General features: G+C 38.1%; 1 protein-coding gene across 5 annotated transcripts in view; it reads left to right on the top strand.

Moving 5' to 3' along the window:
* COBL (cordon-bleu WH2 repeat protein) overlaps positions 1-16943 on the top strand; it is a 197719-nt gene that overhangs the window by 90985 nt on the left and 89791 nt on the right. For all 5 annotated transcript variants that reach the window (XM_032182843.1, XM_032182845.1, XM_032182844.1 and 2 more), the window contains exons 3-6: positions 574-784; positions 1574-1802; positions 3780-3824; positions 5846-5940. In XM_032182843.1, the coding sequence (XP_032038734.1) occupies positions 574-784; positions 1574-1802; positions 3780-3824; positions 5846-5940 (580 nt within the window). The remainder of the gene's footprint in view (positions 1-573; positions 785-1573; positions 1803-3779; positions 3825-5845; positions 5941-16943) is intronic.

The raw sequence follows: 16943 nt of genomic DNA, 5'->3' as shown, positions 1-16943 counted from the left end.
GCTTAATATTCTCACCAAAATAAATATGGAGGAGTTCAGTTGTACTTGGAAATATTACTGGTGTAATTGGAGGGCAGATGAACACACACAAAAATCTGGAAACTGGAAAAAATTCTGTCTACCTCTTGTTTCAAATTCATGTGTTACAGTTTGGTCTGCATTATGTGATGGTTCAAATGCAGGTAGAGCTTACCGTACCTTGAATGAGTCATTTATTTGTATCTTGTCTTCCTGATAAGGAACAGGGTTTGAATGAATTTAATGTATGCAGTTAGCAGATAAGATGCACTTTCTCTGCTTTTGGCTTAGGTTTGTTAGTGCTATCGTTGGCACTGTTTTCTGCCTCATAATGAATAGTTAATTACCAGCTCATAAGCACACAGTTAAGCATGAATGTATTTAAGTCCTAATGTTTTTATCTGAGATTTCTAGCATTTCAAAGCATCGGCACTGTTACTTCCTTGCGACACATCCACACCTTGTCCTGTCTTTTCTCCAATATTAAAACAAAAGTCATTTTTTTTAGGAACTGTTTTTTCTCCATGCTAACAGTGAATTTCTTCTTCCCTACAGTAAAGCTGTGATGGATCTGTTGGTTGATTTATGCAGCCGGTATCATTTGAATCCATCCCAATACAGTCTTGAACTGAAGTCTTTGGGAACTGAGCAGCCTCTGAGTTACAAGGCAAACACTTTGATAGGAGCACTGGACGTACAGACAGTACTTCTGAAAGAGAAGGTGCCTGATGAGAAGATAAAGCGACCTCTGCCACGGGCCCCTGAGGTCAGTACCCTGTAGCACTGAAACAGTGACGTGAGATGTCATTTCATTCTTAACATTTCAAGTTTTTCCAACCTTTGCATCTTCAGACCAGGTGAGAGAGGCCTGAGATTGACTCTAACTTTTTCTACAAGTTAAATGATTTGCACACAGATTGGCAGCTGCCAGTCTGGACTGCAGCATTTACAACTTTATGTTGCATGCAGTTGTTTAGATGGAAATTTGCTCTTGTAAAGAACTTTGTTCAAAGACTTAAATGATGGAAATTGACAAGAGTGGTTAACATGAGGGTTATGGGATTGTGCGGAAGTAGGTGGAACTTTGGTAATATTTTGTTTGCCACCTTTATTAAAGATAAGGGAGAAGACTGTTCAGTAATAAACGTATTTCACAGAATTGTGAATATTGAGAAGTAGCCATTTTTGAAATATTTCTTTGTTGAATTTTTAATTATCTTGGACCAGGATAGTTAATATACTGCGATGTTTTTCAGAGTGGCACTTGTAAACATTGTCCAAAAAAAAAGTATCTGATTCCTTTTCTTTACTTGCCTGTTTTTTCTGATTCTCTCCTTAATGATAGGTGTGTTCTGAGAATTTTTGTTTATTTTCAATAGGGTTTTGTTTTGTTTTGTTTTGCAATAAATATGCATGTGGGGTAAGCTTGTGTAAAATGAATGAAGACAATACGGATGTCCCTCGTACATTTTCCATTTTCTGAATGAAAACCTTTCTCATAAGAATGCATGGCCATCACAGAGGGAGAGCTGAGACTTTGTGCTTGTTTCTACAGAAGTCTGTGAGGCTGGTGGTGAATTACCTGAAGACACAGAAGGCAGTGGTTCGAGTCAGTCCGGAGGTGCCTCTCCACAACATCATTCCGGCTATTTGTGAGAAGTGCGAGGTCAGTCAGGAGCACATCGTTCTTCTGCGAGACAGCATCACTGGGGAGGAGCTGGAGCTTACCAAGTCCTTGGAGGAGCTGGGGATAAGTGAGCTGTACGCCTGGGACAGAAAAAGAGGTGAGCTGCGGCTGAAAGCGGTTGCTGCTGGGTTAGATGAGGTGTCAATGGTATTATGGGCAACTGAAGGACGTTTTGGGGGCCTCAGTCCCAGAGAGTAGCAGCCAGGTCAGTGGTGTGCCCAGCTGTTGCTAGCTGCTCTGGGGCCAGCACCAGGCTTTGCTAGCCCCTAGCACACGTTGGCTTAGGGCAGGGCGAAAGGAGGAGCTTTGTACCTCCCAGAGCTGCTGTTGGTGCCACGCATGTCACCTGGGGTCCCGTCATCGACCTGTGCTGTGGGTCAGAGAGAAAGAAAGAGGAGACGTGCCATAGTCATGGCAGCCGTGAAAGCGGAGAGGCAGAGGCAGCAGAGCGGGGCTTGTGATAACAGACTGTGGATGGGTGCAGAGGTGGTTCCTCCAAACAGCAAAGCTGCTGACAATTTAGTGAAGAGGACCTGAGAGGTATTTGTATTTAAAATTTTGTTCTCTTGGTTATTTCTCCCCCCTTTTCTTTTCTCATAGATGATGTTGTAGCAGTAGCTTCTTGGGCTTGAGTTTCATCAGCCTGTGTATTCAAGTAGCAGAATTATGCCGTGTGTTTTTAAGTATACATGCTTTAAAGTACATAGTGACAAGTGCTACTTCCTTTGAGGTCAGAAAGTGGTATTCATTAAAACTGTCTCCTGCAGTTTGTCTCAATTGGTATCATTTCCAGCACAGTAGACGTCCTTACTTATTGTTTAGATAATGTCAGTCTTGTATACACTGAGCAGCAGGCTTATTTTTTATTTATACGGTTATTTATTTATGTTGACGTTCTGTCTCTCCTTTCAAACTCCTGTGGTAAGTGACAGTTCTAACTCTATATGAGCCAAATTTCAATGAGTTTAGACTCTTAAGTAAACTAAATGTCTCCTTTTCCTTTGAATTGTCAGCATGCTCAAAAAGTTGCTGACAACATGTCATAACTGAATTTAGTGTTTTTCTTTTTTCTTTAAAGACATGTTTACTGTAATTAAGCTAAGCATTTTGGAGCAACATATTGAAAATGCATAGTATTCAACAGGACTTGTTCAGCATACTTCAGGGACAACTTACGGAAAAATTAACCTAGTCCTTCCTTACATTTTTATTTTTTAAATGAAAGTGATCATTTATATATAGGTGCTATATAGGTCTGCAAGTCCAGGGTTGAAAAGTCCAATTATCTTGTACAGTCAAAAACAAGACTTGACTTCAGGCCTGAGATTACAGCAGAAAATTCTGTAACACTTGGTGCTGCTCTCAGCATCAGAAAAAAATATATGTTATCATTTTGAACCTTTTAGTATACCTTTCATTCTGATAGTATCCCCTGTTCCTGAATGTATGTCAGCCTTCTCTGTATCCCTCTCAGTCTGCACTGTGGTCCTGATGAGAACAGTAAATACACATGAAATTTAGGAAAGGTTCCCTTTGTTCGAGCAAATTCCTTCCTCCCATATTCTCATCTGTAACCTTCCAGCAGAGTAACCCCATTGCTCCAAAAAGCATCTGGCCTAAGGATTGTGCATGGAGTAGGTTGTCCAGGCTATTTAATTACCAGAAAAACAGATTTTTAAAGTACCTTCTCACTAATGAGTGTGGCACCAGAGGTGCTGAAAGCACAGGCTGCATTTATAAGAGCAGATTCTATTAAAAAACAAAGTGCTCCTTCCCTGAAGTAAAAATACCGAAGCCAAAATATAGAAAGACAAGCTCTGCTGCCACCTGCTAACACAATTTGGTGTAGCAGCTGAAGCAACTTCCCTAGTGAACCGACAAGGAACACAAACTTTTTCTCAGCTAAGCAGCTTCTAGTAGGAGCGCTGCATGTCTGATGTCAGATAAGGTTTTGTTTCCACAGTCCTTAGGACACAAACATTAGGAGTGATGAATGAATAATGCTGCGGTTTACTGGGCAATACTAGAACTTTAATATGTCTTCTCTTGTCCTTTCATTGCCTGCCTTTTCCAGTTCCTCCATCAAAAACTCAGTCTGAACCTTCTCTGAACTACAGAGGTACTGTACAATGATGCTGAGGGGAAGTCAGCTTTCCCTTCCTGCTGTTTGTTGTGGCTCTAGGAGATGGATCTTTAACATCCTAGTGTAAAGCGCTGTCAAGAAAAAAGCTATTTTCACAGTCTGTGCTGTCTTTTGGACCGTGTTGTTCCCGTGGTCATGCTTTGCGTCAGAACCAGCACACTTGTGTGCATAATGCTCATAATGCTTGTTCAGTAATTGCCACTAAAATGCCAACAATTAACAAATTTTGTCATTTAACTGTTGTCCATCAAAATACCAACAATTAACAAATCCTGACATTTAACCACTGTCTGGCATCGTATGCTTCTACGCAGATTCCAAACCTTTTATTGTTACCTAAAACATGATTAGCTGAATATCAGGAATACTGAAATCTCAAGTCTTCTGCATTGAAACTTCTTATAGTAGTGGAGACAAAGTCTTTTGAGACCCATGAGATCTTCCACTAATTCCAATTTACTTGTAATGAAGCATTTTAATACCAAACTTAAACATATGCATGCATGTTGGATAACTCTGGGTAGATGCCGACTTCTGAACTACTACACTAAATAGGGTTTGATTAGATGACATTTGTGCTTCTGCTTCCAGTTATACAGAAAAGGTGTATATTTAATATATTTTTCCTCCACTAAATCTGTTATAGTTAAATTAATTATCCTCAAGAGAAGAATGATTGATTAGTTACTTCTTTGCATTGCTAGTAGTAAATACAACATAACCAAAATAAAACAGTGAATAACTTCTATAACTTTACAGGTAGGAAGCAAACAGTGACAGACATTGAGTGAATCTTAACTCATGGCCTGTTCCCTCATGGCTTCACTGAAGCCAGTGCTTTTTTTCTTAAGTCGTTGCATGTTGTGGCTTCTTCTTATACAGAGCATGATGCTAAAGTGAATAGCAGCTGTGCTTATTTCAGAAAAAAAAATATGCAGATTGCTTGTTGTTTTGAGATGGTATGCAGTGCTTAAGATCCCAACTCCATTTAGATTTCCATCAAACTGCTGATATCAGCAGTTACTACCATGGCTTACCATTGTCAAAGACTAGCTGAGCAAGGCAATCACGATCCACATCCAGGTGCAGCCCAGCCCTGAGTAGAAAAGAAGAAGTTTCTGGTGAATGAGCTTAGGCAGTGCTTCGTATTTGAGGAAGGTATTAATGTGTTACTGGATATATATATTTTTTTTTTTCAGTGGAGTTGCAGTCTTTCTTAGGGATAGTTTCTCCCTGTTTTCCCCAGGGTTCACCACCTCTACTTTTCCATTGTGCTTTGAACTACTCTATGTGCATAACACCTTCTAACACCTTATGTTATGGATGTGCAAGTGATCCTGTGTGAAAATCATGTGCTTTGTGTGAAATGCAAGTTAGTTTACCAAAGTTCTGGGATAAAGTTGTCTTTTTTTTTTTTGTGTATGTGAAGTAGACTTTTATGTGAAGAAACAAGTTATTTTGTATGCTTTATTAATTGTTATTAAACAAGTAAATACTTAAAAGAGAAAGCAACTTTTCTGTGTTAAACTCTTTGTGCTAGTGGGATATTCTGATGTTCTTGAAAGAGAATAAATCTCTCTAGCTTTATGCAGTGTTCATTTAAAAAATAAAATAAAATTGAGTTTGACAGTCTGTATATCAAATGTCAAACTAATGTTTGTTCCCCGTAAGGTATGACCTTATCACATCACTCATCCAGCTGAACTGATGAGGGGGAAGTTGTAGGGAGATCGAGGGAATCAGACAATCCTGAGGAGTACTAAATTGTGATCAAAAATTTACTAAGTTTATGACTTTATTATTCACTTCACTGGATATGGGAACAAACTTGGAGCAAATAGAAGTCTAATGAAAAAGAAAGCGCAGGATCTGGCATTTACTAGATACTGCAGTTCATAACATTGCCAGCTCATAAAAATACAGCATTAACCCAGAATGTATTAAAATACTGATCTTTATTGCAGAAATGTAAAAATTTTCTATTGTAATTGTTTCAGAACCAAGTCGAAGTGTTTCGCTAAGCAGTGATGCAGTAGAAAAAGAAAAGAAAGGGTTTCTGGGATTTTTCAAAGCTAACAGAAGCAACAGCAAGGTAAGTGTTTATCAATGTACTACCTTGATAAAGAGAATTGATTTATTTCCAGATGTATTTTTGTATTTTGTCTCTGGGCAATGGGGTCTGTTGTTGATTTGGTTTTGTTCTGCTTTTTTTTTTTTTTTTTTTTTCCATGCAGTCATCTTTTAGCAGATGCATAAACTACAGTTAATCAGTACAGTCTGATGGGGATTTCAGCTAATTCAAGGAGTTGGGCATATTAACCACTTAATTTTATTTTTTTTAAATGCTGTTACTTCAGTAGGTAGCAACAAAAGGCAGGAGTTTTAAGCAACTTATATCCACTTATTAGTAGCACTCAGATTGAAGAGGAAAAAAAAAAGCATTTATGAAGGAACTGATGCAATATAGAACACATTACTCTAGATATCACGTAGAAGTGTCTTATTAACTCGTGTGTGTGTGTGATACTTTGTTTTAAAGCATTTATATTTTCAGTAATCTGTACTTTTGCGTTATTGCCATCTCCAGTCTGTAAAACTGGTGAATTAGGTGTAGAAGAAAGCTCACAGTACTAAAAGGAGTAATAAACTGAAGGATCAGTGTCCACAGGGGTGCATGTTGGGCATTTTTAACTTTGTTTTTAATTTGGAGTTGGAAAATTCAAAAAAGAAAGTTTGTATAAAAACTTGCTTCAACTAAACTCAAGATACAATTAGAGTTGCTAAATTTAAATAACTTTAAACAATTAGAGAAGAAGATGTGATGGTGACTTTATAAGGAGAAAACTAGAAAATAATGTTTATGCATTCTCTGTAGATCTTAGAATTTATTGAGAAGCCTTTTTGAAAAATATGTGCCACACTGCAGAAATTAAATATAGTAAAAATTTCTAGCTCAAGAACATACTACACTTTTAACTTAACACTTTTTACTTCCTTCACTATAATTAGCTGTGTCAAATGATTTGATTATAAAGTATTTATTACTTGAGAATGTCAGAGTAAAATAGCATTTTTCTTTTGTCTTATTTTAAAAGCTTTCTAAGGCTTTTGCAGTGAAATCAGGTTAACTGGTACTAAGTAACGTACACTTCCTTGATGGACCAGTGTTACTTTTAACCCTTCCAGTCTCCTCAGTCACATTTTTAAAACTGTATAAGCTATCCAAAATTTTTATTAGTTCTCAGCCCTTTTTATTATGATCAAATTTGGAGTGTTTTTATCAGGCAATGGCTTCTTGTGTGGACACTTTATCGACACTATGTTGAAAAATTTGGTCAAACATGGATGCTGATCTATTCTTAACATTTTATGAAGGATGATGCATCAGAGCTGTATTTTATGCGATAGTAAGTGAGTCAGTTTTGTGTGTTTATCCTCTGTAAGAAATTATTTCCCATTTAGCAGGGAACAAAAGCATAACTAGAGTAATAATACAGCATCTGCTTGGAAGAATCTAGATCACAAAGGAGCTCAGCACAAGCCTCTAGGGCATGCCATGGCTCTGTAGCTGCTCTGGAGGAACTGAACATATTGCAGCATGAAGTTTACTGTGTTAAAGTTGTTCCTCTGTTCCCATTTTACTGAACCTCGTTATGAAGTGTCTGCTCTCGGAGTTGTAATTCCAGAAGCAGCTCAGATTTAGCTTACAGAATAATTTCACTTACAACACTGGAAAACAGCTTTGAAACCTGCCAGTGCTGTGGTTACTGCAGTGTTTTTTTCACAGCCGAGTTTGGAATGAGTGTCCTAGAAATTACAAACTCTTTATTCTTTTATACACCACCCCCCTCTCTTCTTTCTCATGCTTGTAAATCAGACACAGGAGGTCATACTCTGAGGTTGCTTTTTTAAAGATATATTTTAATAAGTGTTAAAGATGCGGAGGGTCGATTAATAAGGTACAAGTAATGTTTGTCCTGGTAGGTAGTAAGAACTGTTCAAACAAGTATGAGGAACAACTTGTAAATCTGAAGTGAAGGTGTAAGTCTTGCTGTCAGACAAGTCTTGCTGGCTGACAAGTTAATTGACTTTTCCTGATGATGTCTTTATTGAACTCTTACTTTCAGATGTTGAATAGTCTATAGGAAGAGGGATTAAAACAACAGTTTTATTTAGACCTGCAAGGAAGTCATCATTACCTTTCCAGTATGAACCTCTAGCAATTTGAGCCCAAATATTCAGAAAAATTACTGAAAACTGAAGAACTGTGCAGCACACAAGAGCAAGCGTTAAGTGGCCGTAATACAGCTGGCTGAGTATTATGGCAGATTTCTAGACAAAACAACAGTGAAACTGCTGAACAGATGTAGTTAGCAGAATGGGGGCAAACTAACTTCTTTTAAGAAATGATTTAATAAGTTTATGAAGGGATTGTATGGGGGGATGTGCTGTGGTTTCAGAACACACACACGCAGGCCCAGAAGGTTTTTTCCAAAACTGTTTTTAATTGTTACTCCCTTAGAGTTTTACTCCTCTGCAAGACTTCATTCGGTTCTGCTTACTTGTTTAATTTCTTTTTGTTTGCATCGTCGTTTGCATACACACACACAAAGACAGAATCACTGCATGGGGCCGTGTGTAGTCTCTATTTTAGAAGTAGTTACTGGCAAGACTTGTCCAAAGTCTTGAACCCAGGGCATGCTGTAGAGTCGCATACATTTACAGGGAAGACGACTTCTTTTGCAAGGGAAGAAGAGAGCACTAGCCTGTGTTGCAAGCTGTCTGGGATCAAGTGTCACTCCACTCTGTAGGCCCACACTCAGATTTCCATGCCCACACACATACTTGCTTTCTGAGCTCGCTGAAGGCAATAATCATGGTATGACAATACACTAGATCTAGCTTTTAGAGTTCTTTTTTTTCTGCTATATGAAAAACACCATGACACAGAATAAAAGCAGAAACCTATTCTCATGTTTGATACAAACTGATTGAAGGTATTTCTTTGGTTAACTTTGTGCTTATAGGCTTAATGCCAGATAAGGTATCATCTTCAGTTCATTCTAATTTTATGCTGGATCAGTTACCCTCTGTTCTCCTGAAGCTGGCATAAAAAACATAAAGGTGTCATGAACCCCATATCTTTTTGATGTGAAATGTAGCCACGTGCCTGAGGCTAAATCAAGATTAAATTGGCACTGCTAAGCAATACAGCAGTGCAGAGGTCCTTTGCAGATGATCATGGGATCCAGGCTTGAGAGGGATATATGAAGCAGTCCTGTCATTTACATGTGGGGGGAAAGAAGCTCTGTGCTTGCAACCCTGTCTCTGCAGGTATAGCAGAGTGACAACCTGGCCCTTGGTGCTGCAGGACCTGCTTGCTGCTACCTGTTTTCTTTGCCTTAGAATTGTTCTGGTTTCATTTTCTTACATGCTCCTGTTAATAGATTTTTTGGGGCCTTGCCTACATCAGAAAAATGTTGCAGACTACTTCAGTGTTTCTCAGCAATCAGATCTAATGCTACTGCAGCAATTCATCCTGGTTCCATAATGAGGTTTGGTGCTTTGCTGTGGCATGTTTCTGCTGTTTTCTTTGCTTTGCTACTTCTGTGTAGGATACTATTTGTGTTGCAGACAGAAGAACACTTGAGGATGAACAGAGATTATGGTGAGGAGGATGTTTTTAGTTCTACATCTACAAGTGAAGGAAGCTTGGATGTAAGTACTAATGTGGCCTGTAGATGCTACTGCATTCCTATTAGATCCTCCAGTTTGAGTAGCCAGAACCCACTGCTGTTCCCAGTGCTTAGCCAAGTAGAAGTAGAAATAGCCTACTTCCTAGTTTAGTTACCTGGGTTCACATCTTGAAGTGCAATGCATTTTCTTCAGATAAAACTCTTGCTAGCTTAATTATAAATCATGTTTCTTTCAAAGTTAAATTCTAAGCAATCATGAGCAAAAAAGCAAAAAAACAAGGGTGTAGTTGTGACTTCCAAACAGTGCCTGATGCAAGCATGTGTTTATGTGCCTTATCTGTGACATTTCTTATAAAGCCACACCTTTCTCTTTTATCCCTTTATGTGTCTGCTTTCCGCATGGCAGCATTCAAGTTGTTTCTCAAGTAGCTGGGGATGGAGAGTACTTTTGTTTTAAATACTGTTGATAACAGAAGGGGGTTTTGTTACATACGTGAGTAGGTTTGGGGGCACAAAAATCCTGTGAACCACATTTAGGAAGGTTTTTAAGTTCCTGTCAGACTACGAAACTACCAGGATTTAGGTTTATAATTAGTAAGTGTGAATCCTATATATTTTTGTAAGGCTGTTCTTTTGGATTTGTAATCATAATAAACGTGGTGTCTTTCTGTTGCTTTTTTTTATTATTATTACTATTATTATTACTTGTCTCTTTCTTATGTTTTCAAAACCTGGAGAAGACTGTGTTGATGACATGATAGAAACCTGAAATGTGAGACTTAGATCTGAATCCCCATTTTACAAACAAATATTTGGAGAAAGAGTGCTGATCCGCAAAATGTGCAAATCACTAGTCAGGGTGAAGAGTGACAGAAAATTACAGAAAAAAATGGAGGAGGAGTGATAAAACAGAACCCAAATTAAAGAATAATAATAATAAAAATTATATGAAAGAACTCAGAATGGGGAAATAGATGGAGAAATGATTGGTTGTGAGATTAAAAAACACCTAACTCTTCAAATCTGTGAAGCCTTCTTATATGAAAGAGTACAAAAGTTAGAAAGTGGTGTATGACACCAAAAACTTGGGTGACACTGTAAAAAGACTGTTTTGTTGAGGTCTCTATTGATATAAAGTTATAGTACAAGGTCATGTCAGTAATTGAAATACATGAGATAAAAGTCTACAAAAACCTTCATAATCTTGCCAAAAAATAAAATATCTGTTTTATTCACTGCCATTAAACATTAATCTCAGTGTCTTAATACCCAGCTATGACAAGAGGAGGAGGAAGAAGAGGGATTCCAAGTGAAGATATGATGAAGGTAGTTCAAATATGCTGAACTGTCTTTTATACTAGCGTGTGGTGCTTCCTCAGAAGAGGGATGCTTCTTTTTAATTTTTGTAGGGAATCTCATAGGGCAAATTACAAATGAAGACCTTTTTTTCCTTTGTCATTGATGAAAAATGTTCAAACCTGTCTTGTCAAAACAATGTAACTTTTGTCTTTTGAAAGCACAAACAATAGAGATTAGAGACCAAAGGGATCTCGTAGTAGGAGGTAAAAAAAGCATTACCTTTTAATTCAGCTACATCAACACCTTCAGGTCAGGGATTTTTTTTTCTTTTCTCTTAAGAGCAATTAATCTTCAAGAACAATGTAGCCATTGTTCAGTGTTTATATCTTCAACTTCTGGCTTGACACTTTTGTTTGAGCACTGATCCTACTAAGTCATAAGTACATACTTGAATGAATGTATTTAAATAGTTCAATTTAATTCTGTACTATTCTGTTAAAAGTTTGATGAGAATGTATAAAATAAGTCTAACTGATTCTCTCAGCAGTTCAGGACATGAATCCTTCAAACAGGCTAGATGGGCTTTAAGAAAAAGGTAAACAATTGTGAGATCTTAGGTGGAAAAAAATTCTAATATACTGTAAACTCGGCATAGACAGCTAGCATAGATCACTTGTATAAACATATGTTCGATACATATGTATCTTAACATATGTTAAGATAAAATTAATCTGGAAATTCCAATGAAGGCACTTCTTCTAAAATTCAGCTTAGCAATTCCTTATGGGCTGGACTTTGAGACCCCCAGTCATTCTGAGTAATTCTTTATTCCAGTGATTGTAGTCTCATTTATATACTTCAGGGTAACTGAGTATCCTTACTCAAACTAAATGGTATCTTACATGGCCATGTATGTCAAATATACATGTAGATCTCATTATATAGAAGAAATTTTAATGGGGTAAGACAGGACTTCCTGCAAATTGTCATGCAGTAGAGGCTTCCCATTCCGTGGTTTCACAGAACCATAGAATGGCTTGGGTTGGAAGATACCTTGGAAGACCACCCAGTTCCAACCCCCTGCCATGGGCAGGGACACCTCCCACCGGGCCAGGTTGCCCAAAGCCCCATCCAGCCTGGCCTTGAACACCTCCGGAGATGGGGCACCCACAGCTTCTGTGGGCAGCCTGTGCCAGTGCCTCACCACGCTCTGAGTTAAGAATTTCTTTTAAATATTTGATCTAAATCTCCCCTCTTTTAGTTGAAAACCATTCCCCCTTGTCCTACCACTATCTGCCTGCATAAAATGTTGCTCTCCATCTTCTTTACAAGCCCCCTTCAAGTACTGGAAGGCCAATATGAGGTCTCCCCAGAGCCTTCTCTTCTCCAGGCTGAACATCCCCAGCTCTCTCAGCCTTTCTTCACAGGAGAGGTGCTCCAGCCCTCTAATCATGTTTGTGGCCCTCCTCTGGACCTGCTCTAACAGCTCTGTGTCTTTCTTATGATTGAAGGCCCCAGACCTGAACACAGTACTCCAAGTTGGGCCTCACAAGGGCAGAGAAAAGGGACACAATCACCTTTCTCACTCTGCTGGCCACCCCTCTGTTGATGCAGCCCAGGACGCAGTGGCCTTCTGGGCTGCAAGCACACACTGCTGGCTCATGTTGAGCTTTCTGTCCAGCAGAACCCCCAAGTCCTTCTCTGCAGGGCTGCTCTCCCTGAGTTCTTCTCCCAGCATGTACTCATGTCTGGGAATGCCCTGACACAGGTGCAGCACCTTGCTCTTGGACTTGTTGAACCTCATTCATTTCACGTGGTCTCAGCTTGTCTAGGTCCCTTTGGATCACATCTCTTCCTTCTGGTGTATCAACTGCACTACTCAGCTTGGTGTCACCCGCAAACTTGTTGAGGGTGCACTTGATTCCACTGTATATGTCATTGATAAAGATCTTAAACAGCATTGGTCCTCAGATGGACCCTGGAGAGACAACACTTGTCACCAACCTCCACCTGGACTTAGAGTCATTGACCACACTCAGGCTGTGGCCATTCAGCCAATTCCTTATCCACTGAATAGTCTGTCCTTCAGATTTTTTTTTTCACTGTTGTAGGTCATCTTGAAAGCATTTTGCGTTGCAGTGCAGGAATTAAAACCAAAGTTCCAGAGTAATTTTTGAAACGAAAATATTTTGGCATTGCCTTTCAAAGATTGTCTTCAGCATAGTGCAAGGAGTTACACTGTCTGGATCAGGAAAATCTTTCTTGCCTATATGGAAATAGGCAAATCGTGAAGTACAGCTGAGTTGTGGGCATGATGAAGAACTTTGGTGTTCCTTGTTTAAATACTTTTTTTCACTATTATATGGTGGTAATGTGCACTGAAAAATGTAAGAAAAAAATAGGAAAAAAAAAAGTAGAAAAAGTAATGACTCTGTTCTAGTGTTAGCGTGGTTTTTTTGTTTTTGTTTTGTTTTGTTGTTTTTTTTTTTTAACTGAGGAATATGAAGGGATAGAATAAAGCTATAAGAATTAGGAAGTCTTTGATATTTATTGAAGAACAAGTTATATTCCCTTTATATACACCAGAACATCCTCAGTTCTTTATTTTTATAAATAGTTTTTTAATTATTAATGCTTTTAAAATGTTGATTGTTGATGAAGAAATTGATTTTCAAAATCGAGATGGGAAAGTCAACAGTTATGCTGAGATGAAAGGACATTTACAGTATCAGCAAAAATAAAGAAAAAAAAGATAAAAGAAAAATTTAACACTGCAGAGACTGTAAGAATGGAAGAAAAGTCTTTTTCATGACAGTCTTCAGAATGCAGCAGTTCATTTTACCATACATCAGTAAACGATTTAATGGATCTGAAATTTAATGGTATGTTGTAAACAAAGCAGAAATCTCTTATTTTAATTTGTACCAATTTTATGCTAAGCAGAAGAGCTTGTATGAATTCAACATACAAATGAAGCAGTTGGAAGTTGCAGCACAGTTAACCCTATTTTTTTTTGTGCGTCAAAGACGGACTCAGCTGCAGTTGAGAAAGAAAGGGGGAGTTTGTCATCTCTGCCACTTGGTGTCACTGTCCTCAAGTGAACAGTTGATCAAGATGAAACCTGATACTTGGAACACAGTACTAAAATTAGCTCTTTTTATTTTGGGGGCCTTTGTGTTTTCATAAATCAAGAGTGAAAAAAACACATCCCAAGTGCTGAACGACGTGTATCTCTGATGTGGAATTTGTTTATGTAATAAATCAGCTTGGGAAAAAATATTTAAAAGTACAGCCAGGGACACTTATCAGAGGATTTGAAACTTCAGCACAAAGTCTTATCACATAAGGTTTCTCTAGTTCAAACACGATTTCAGCAGACCAATATTAGAAGATTTTCATCAGCACATATTTAAAAATTTAGTCTTTGGTATGTGTATGACTGAATATGCCACTCAGAATCACTAATATGTTACTCAGAATCACTGAACCTCAGTGAAGCAGCTAATTTAGTAGTTCTCTGCTTAGTGAATCTGTCATGGCCATTATTACATATGCTCATGAACAAAAATATCCAGGAAAAAAAAAAAAAAAAGTACTTTTGGGTTTCAAACAGTTACCAGATACATTTAGGACATATGTATAATTTTTTTGTAGTTGTTGTTTCTGGTGTTGTTTTTATATTTACTTGTGCTTTTCTTTGATTTACATACCAGTCCCCATACAAAAAACAAAGTCAAAAATCCTGAAGAAAAATACTGCCCTAAAGTTTGAAAACAAATCTTGAGCACTTCTGGTACATTAGTAACGTTGGCAGTCACTTCTTAAATGGTCGAAATAGCTATTTTCCCTATAAAAGGTTTTAAAAAACTTATTATTTACCTTTTCAGGGCCTTGTTTGCTCTTAATATATTCTAACTATGATGTCTCAGAGCTGGCAGGAGTTATTCATGATGCACTTTCTAAATTCAGAAGTGCTTGGAGGCTGATCAAGTATGGTTATGCAAACATAAAAGAAAACGTGATTTCTTTTCAACCATCTCAGGCTCCAAGTGACCAGTGAATATCATCTTTGCTGTTTAGTATTTCACCTCATGTAGCCAGATAGTAAGAGCTGTAGCAATGAGAATATTGTTCATGTCATCTAAATGGAAGTGAGTAGACATCTACTTTTAATATGTTTTTTTTTTTTTTGATTTCTGATAATTGCATTCACTTTAGATCTGTATTCTTGTTTCTTGGTCTCCTGGCAGTGCTTAGGATGTTGTCTGCATCTATTTGCACTTGCAGGGTCAAATCCTGGGATACTTCTATTGCATTTTACACAGTTAGAGATATCTGAGCAATGACATCAAAGGCATAGATTTGTGATATGGCTTTGAAGCAATTTTGCTTAGCGTAGTTTTGTTTGCAAAATTTAAAACCCAACATGAGTATGGAGAGTTGTCTAAAAATTACAACAGATTGGTCTGTCCTCATCACTCTTCTGTTACAGGGTGCCCATAAGCCAGTAGAGGTGGTTAACAGAGAATCACACTCAAGAAGATGCAACATAATTAAAAATGCTTTCTCTTGTGCAAAGTTTTACATGGTTAAAAGAAAAATAGATTTATTACATACCAATTATCTAAGATGAGATTCACCATCACATTAGTGATGTCAGTTTTATTTTGATGTCCTTTGATATTCTGGAAAAAAAACCATTTTGTTAACTTTTCTTGCCAAGTAGTTGAGCTTCACTAGATTCAACAGTCTTGTAACTGGCATTCACAAAATTCAAATAGGTAGCAAACAAGACAGTTATCAACTTTTTTTTCCTCCTTGTCCACTGAGGGCAGGGGAAGAAGTAATTTGCTCTATGTATAGCAATGAAAATCTAACTGGGAAATAATTCTGACTGTGTGGAGGTTTCAGAAGGGATTTAAGAGACTGTGAAATACTTATCACCTAATCTGGGCTGCAAAACCTACGAAAATATCCTGGGGTTGAGCTACACATACTTGATTCTGTCTCGGAGTAGAAGGATGGATTAGGTGGATTAGGTGCCTTTCATCAAGAGTTATGTCTGCTGAAGAGATGCAGCTATGTGGTGCGCACTTACAGGATCCCCTGTCTCCATTTATGTGAATCATAGATACGTTCATATATTTAACATAATACCTTCAGTTTTTTCTTCAGTTATGTGGTAGCAGAAGGCAAGAGCTTGGAACAGTGGCTGCTTGCCATGAGCCTTCAAGTTCTCGCTCCAAAGCATGGTGTTACTAGACCTCTTCAAAGACAAGGTCCTTGGAGTTAGTGTGGAGTGTAAAAGAAGTCTGGTTCTCAGAACCAGCTGAACTACTTTGTCTCAAAAAAAAAAAAAAAAAAAAAAAAAATAGCCTTAGGCAGACACCTGGAATGGAAAGTCTCAGCAGCTCTGGTTAAAGCATCATAATGTTACAAGCTATTGAAAACAGACTCTTGCGAAGAGACATGTTGGCTGACCCATCTTCTGGCTGTGCTTCTTAGCTTGTACAACCAAATGCTGCCAACTTCATGCATTCAGGAATCACTTGTCAGCTCCTTCCCTCACCACACAAAAGTGGCTTAAGATCATGAGATTTGGTAACAAATCACTTAGGCTGGACTTTCCCTCCATTCCACTTCAGAGTGCTGGGTTTGCACAGGTCACTTTTTTGGCAGCAGTGAAGGTTTTGTTAAAAATAAAGATTGTCATGTAGTCGGTGATCACCAGAAGTTGCATCTTTACATAAAGTTGTGTGGTACAGAGTAAAATCACTACAATGCATTGCATTTGCCTGCTTGTCATAGATCAAACCAGGCAATAAGAAAACAGCCATGTCTTTAAAAACTGGAGTTGTGTCATTCTTCTCCCTTAGTCGCTGCTGGTGAAAGGGCGACTCTGAAGGTTCTGTTCCACCAGTAGCTTCTGCAGGGAGTTTTGAAGGAAAAGCTCTCTAGCTATGTAGGGCACTGGATCTAAGCATCAGAGTTTAATTTACTGAGTTTTGAAGCCACCAAAATCAACACTTGAGTCGCATGTTAAACTCTGACCATCTTGTGTATATGCTGCCGGCCTCTACTCTTGATGAAATCTTGAGTT

Source organism: Aythya fuligula, chromosome 2 (assembly GCF_009819795.1).
Source record: "Aythya fuligula isolate bAytFul2 chromosome 2, bAytFul2.pri, whole genome shotgun sequence".
Taxonomy (NCBI): Eukaryota; Metazoa; Chordata; class Aves; order Anseriformes; family Anatidae; genus Aythya; species Aythya fuligula.
This window is presented reverse-complemented; position numbering and strand designations above follow the sequence as displayed.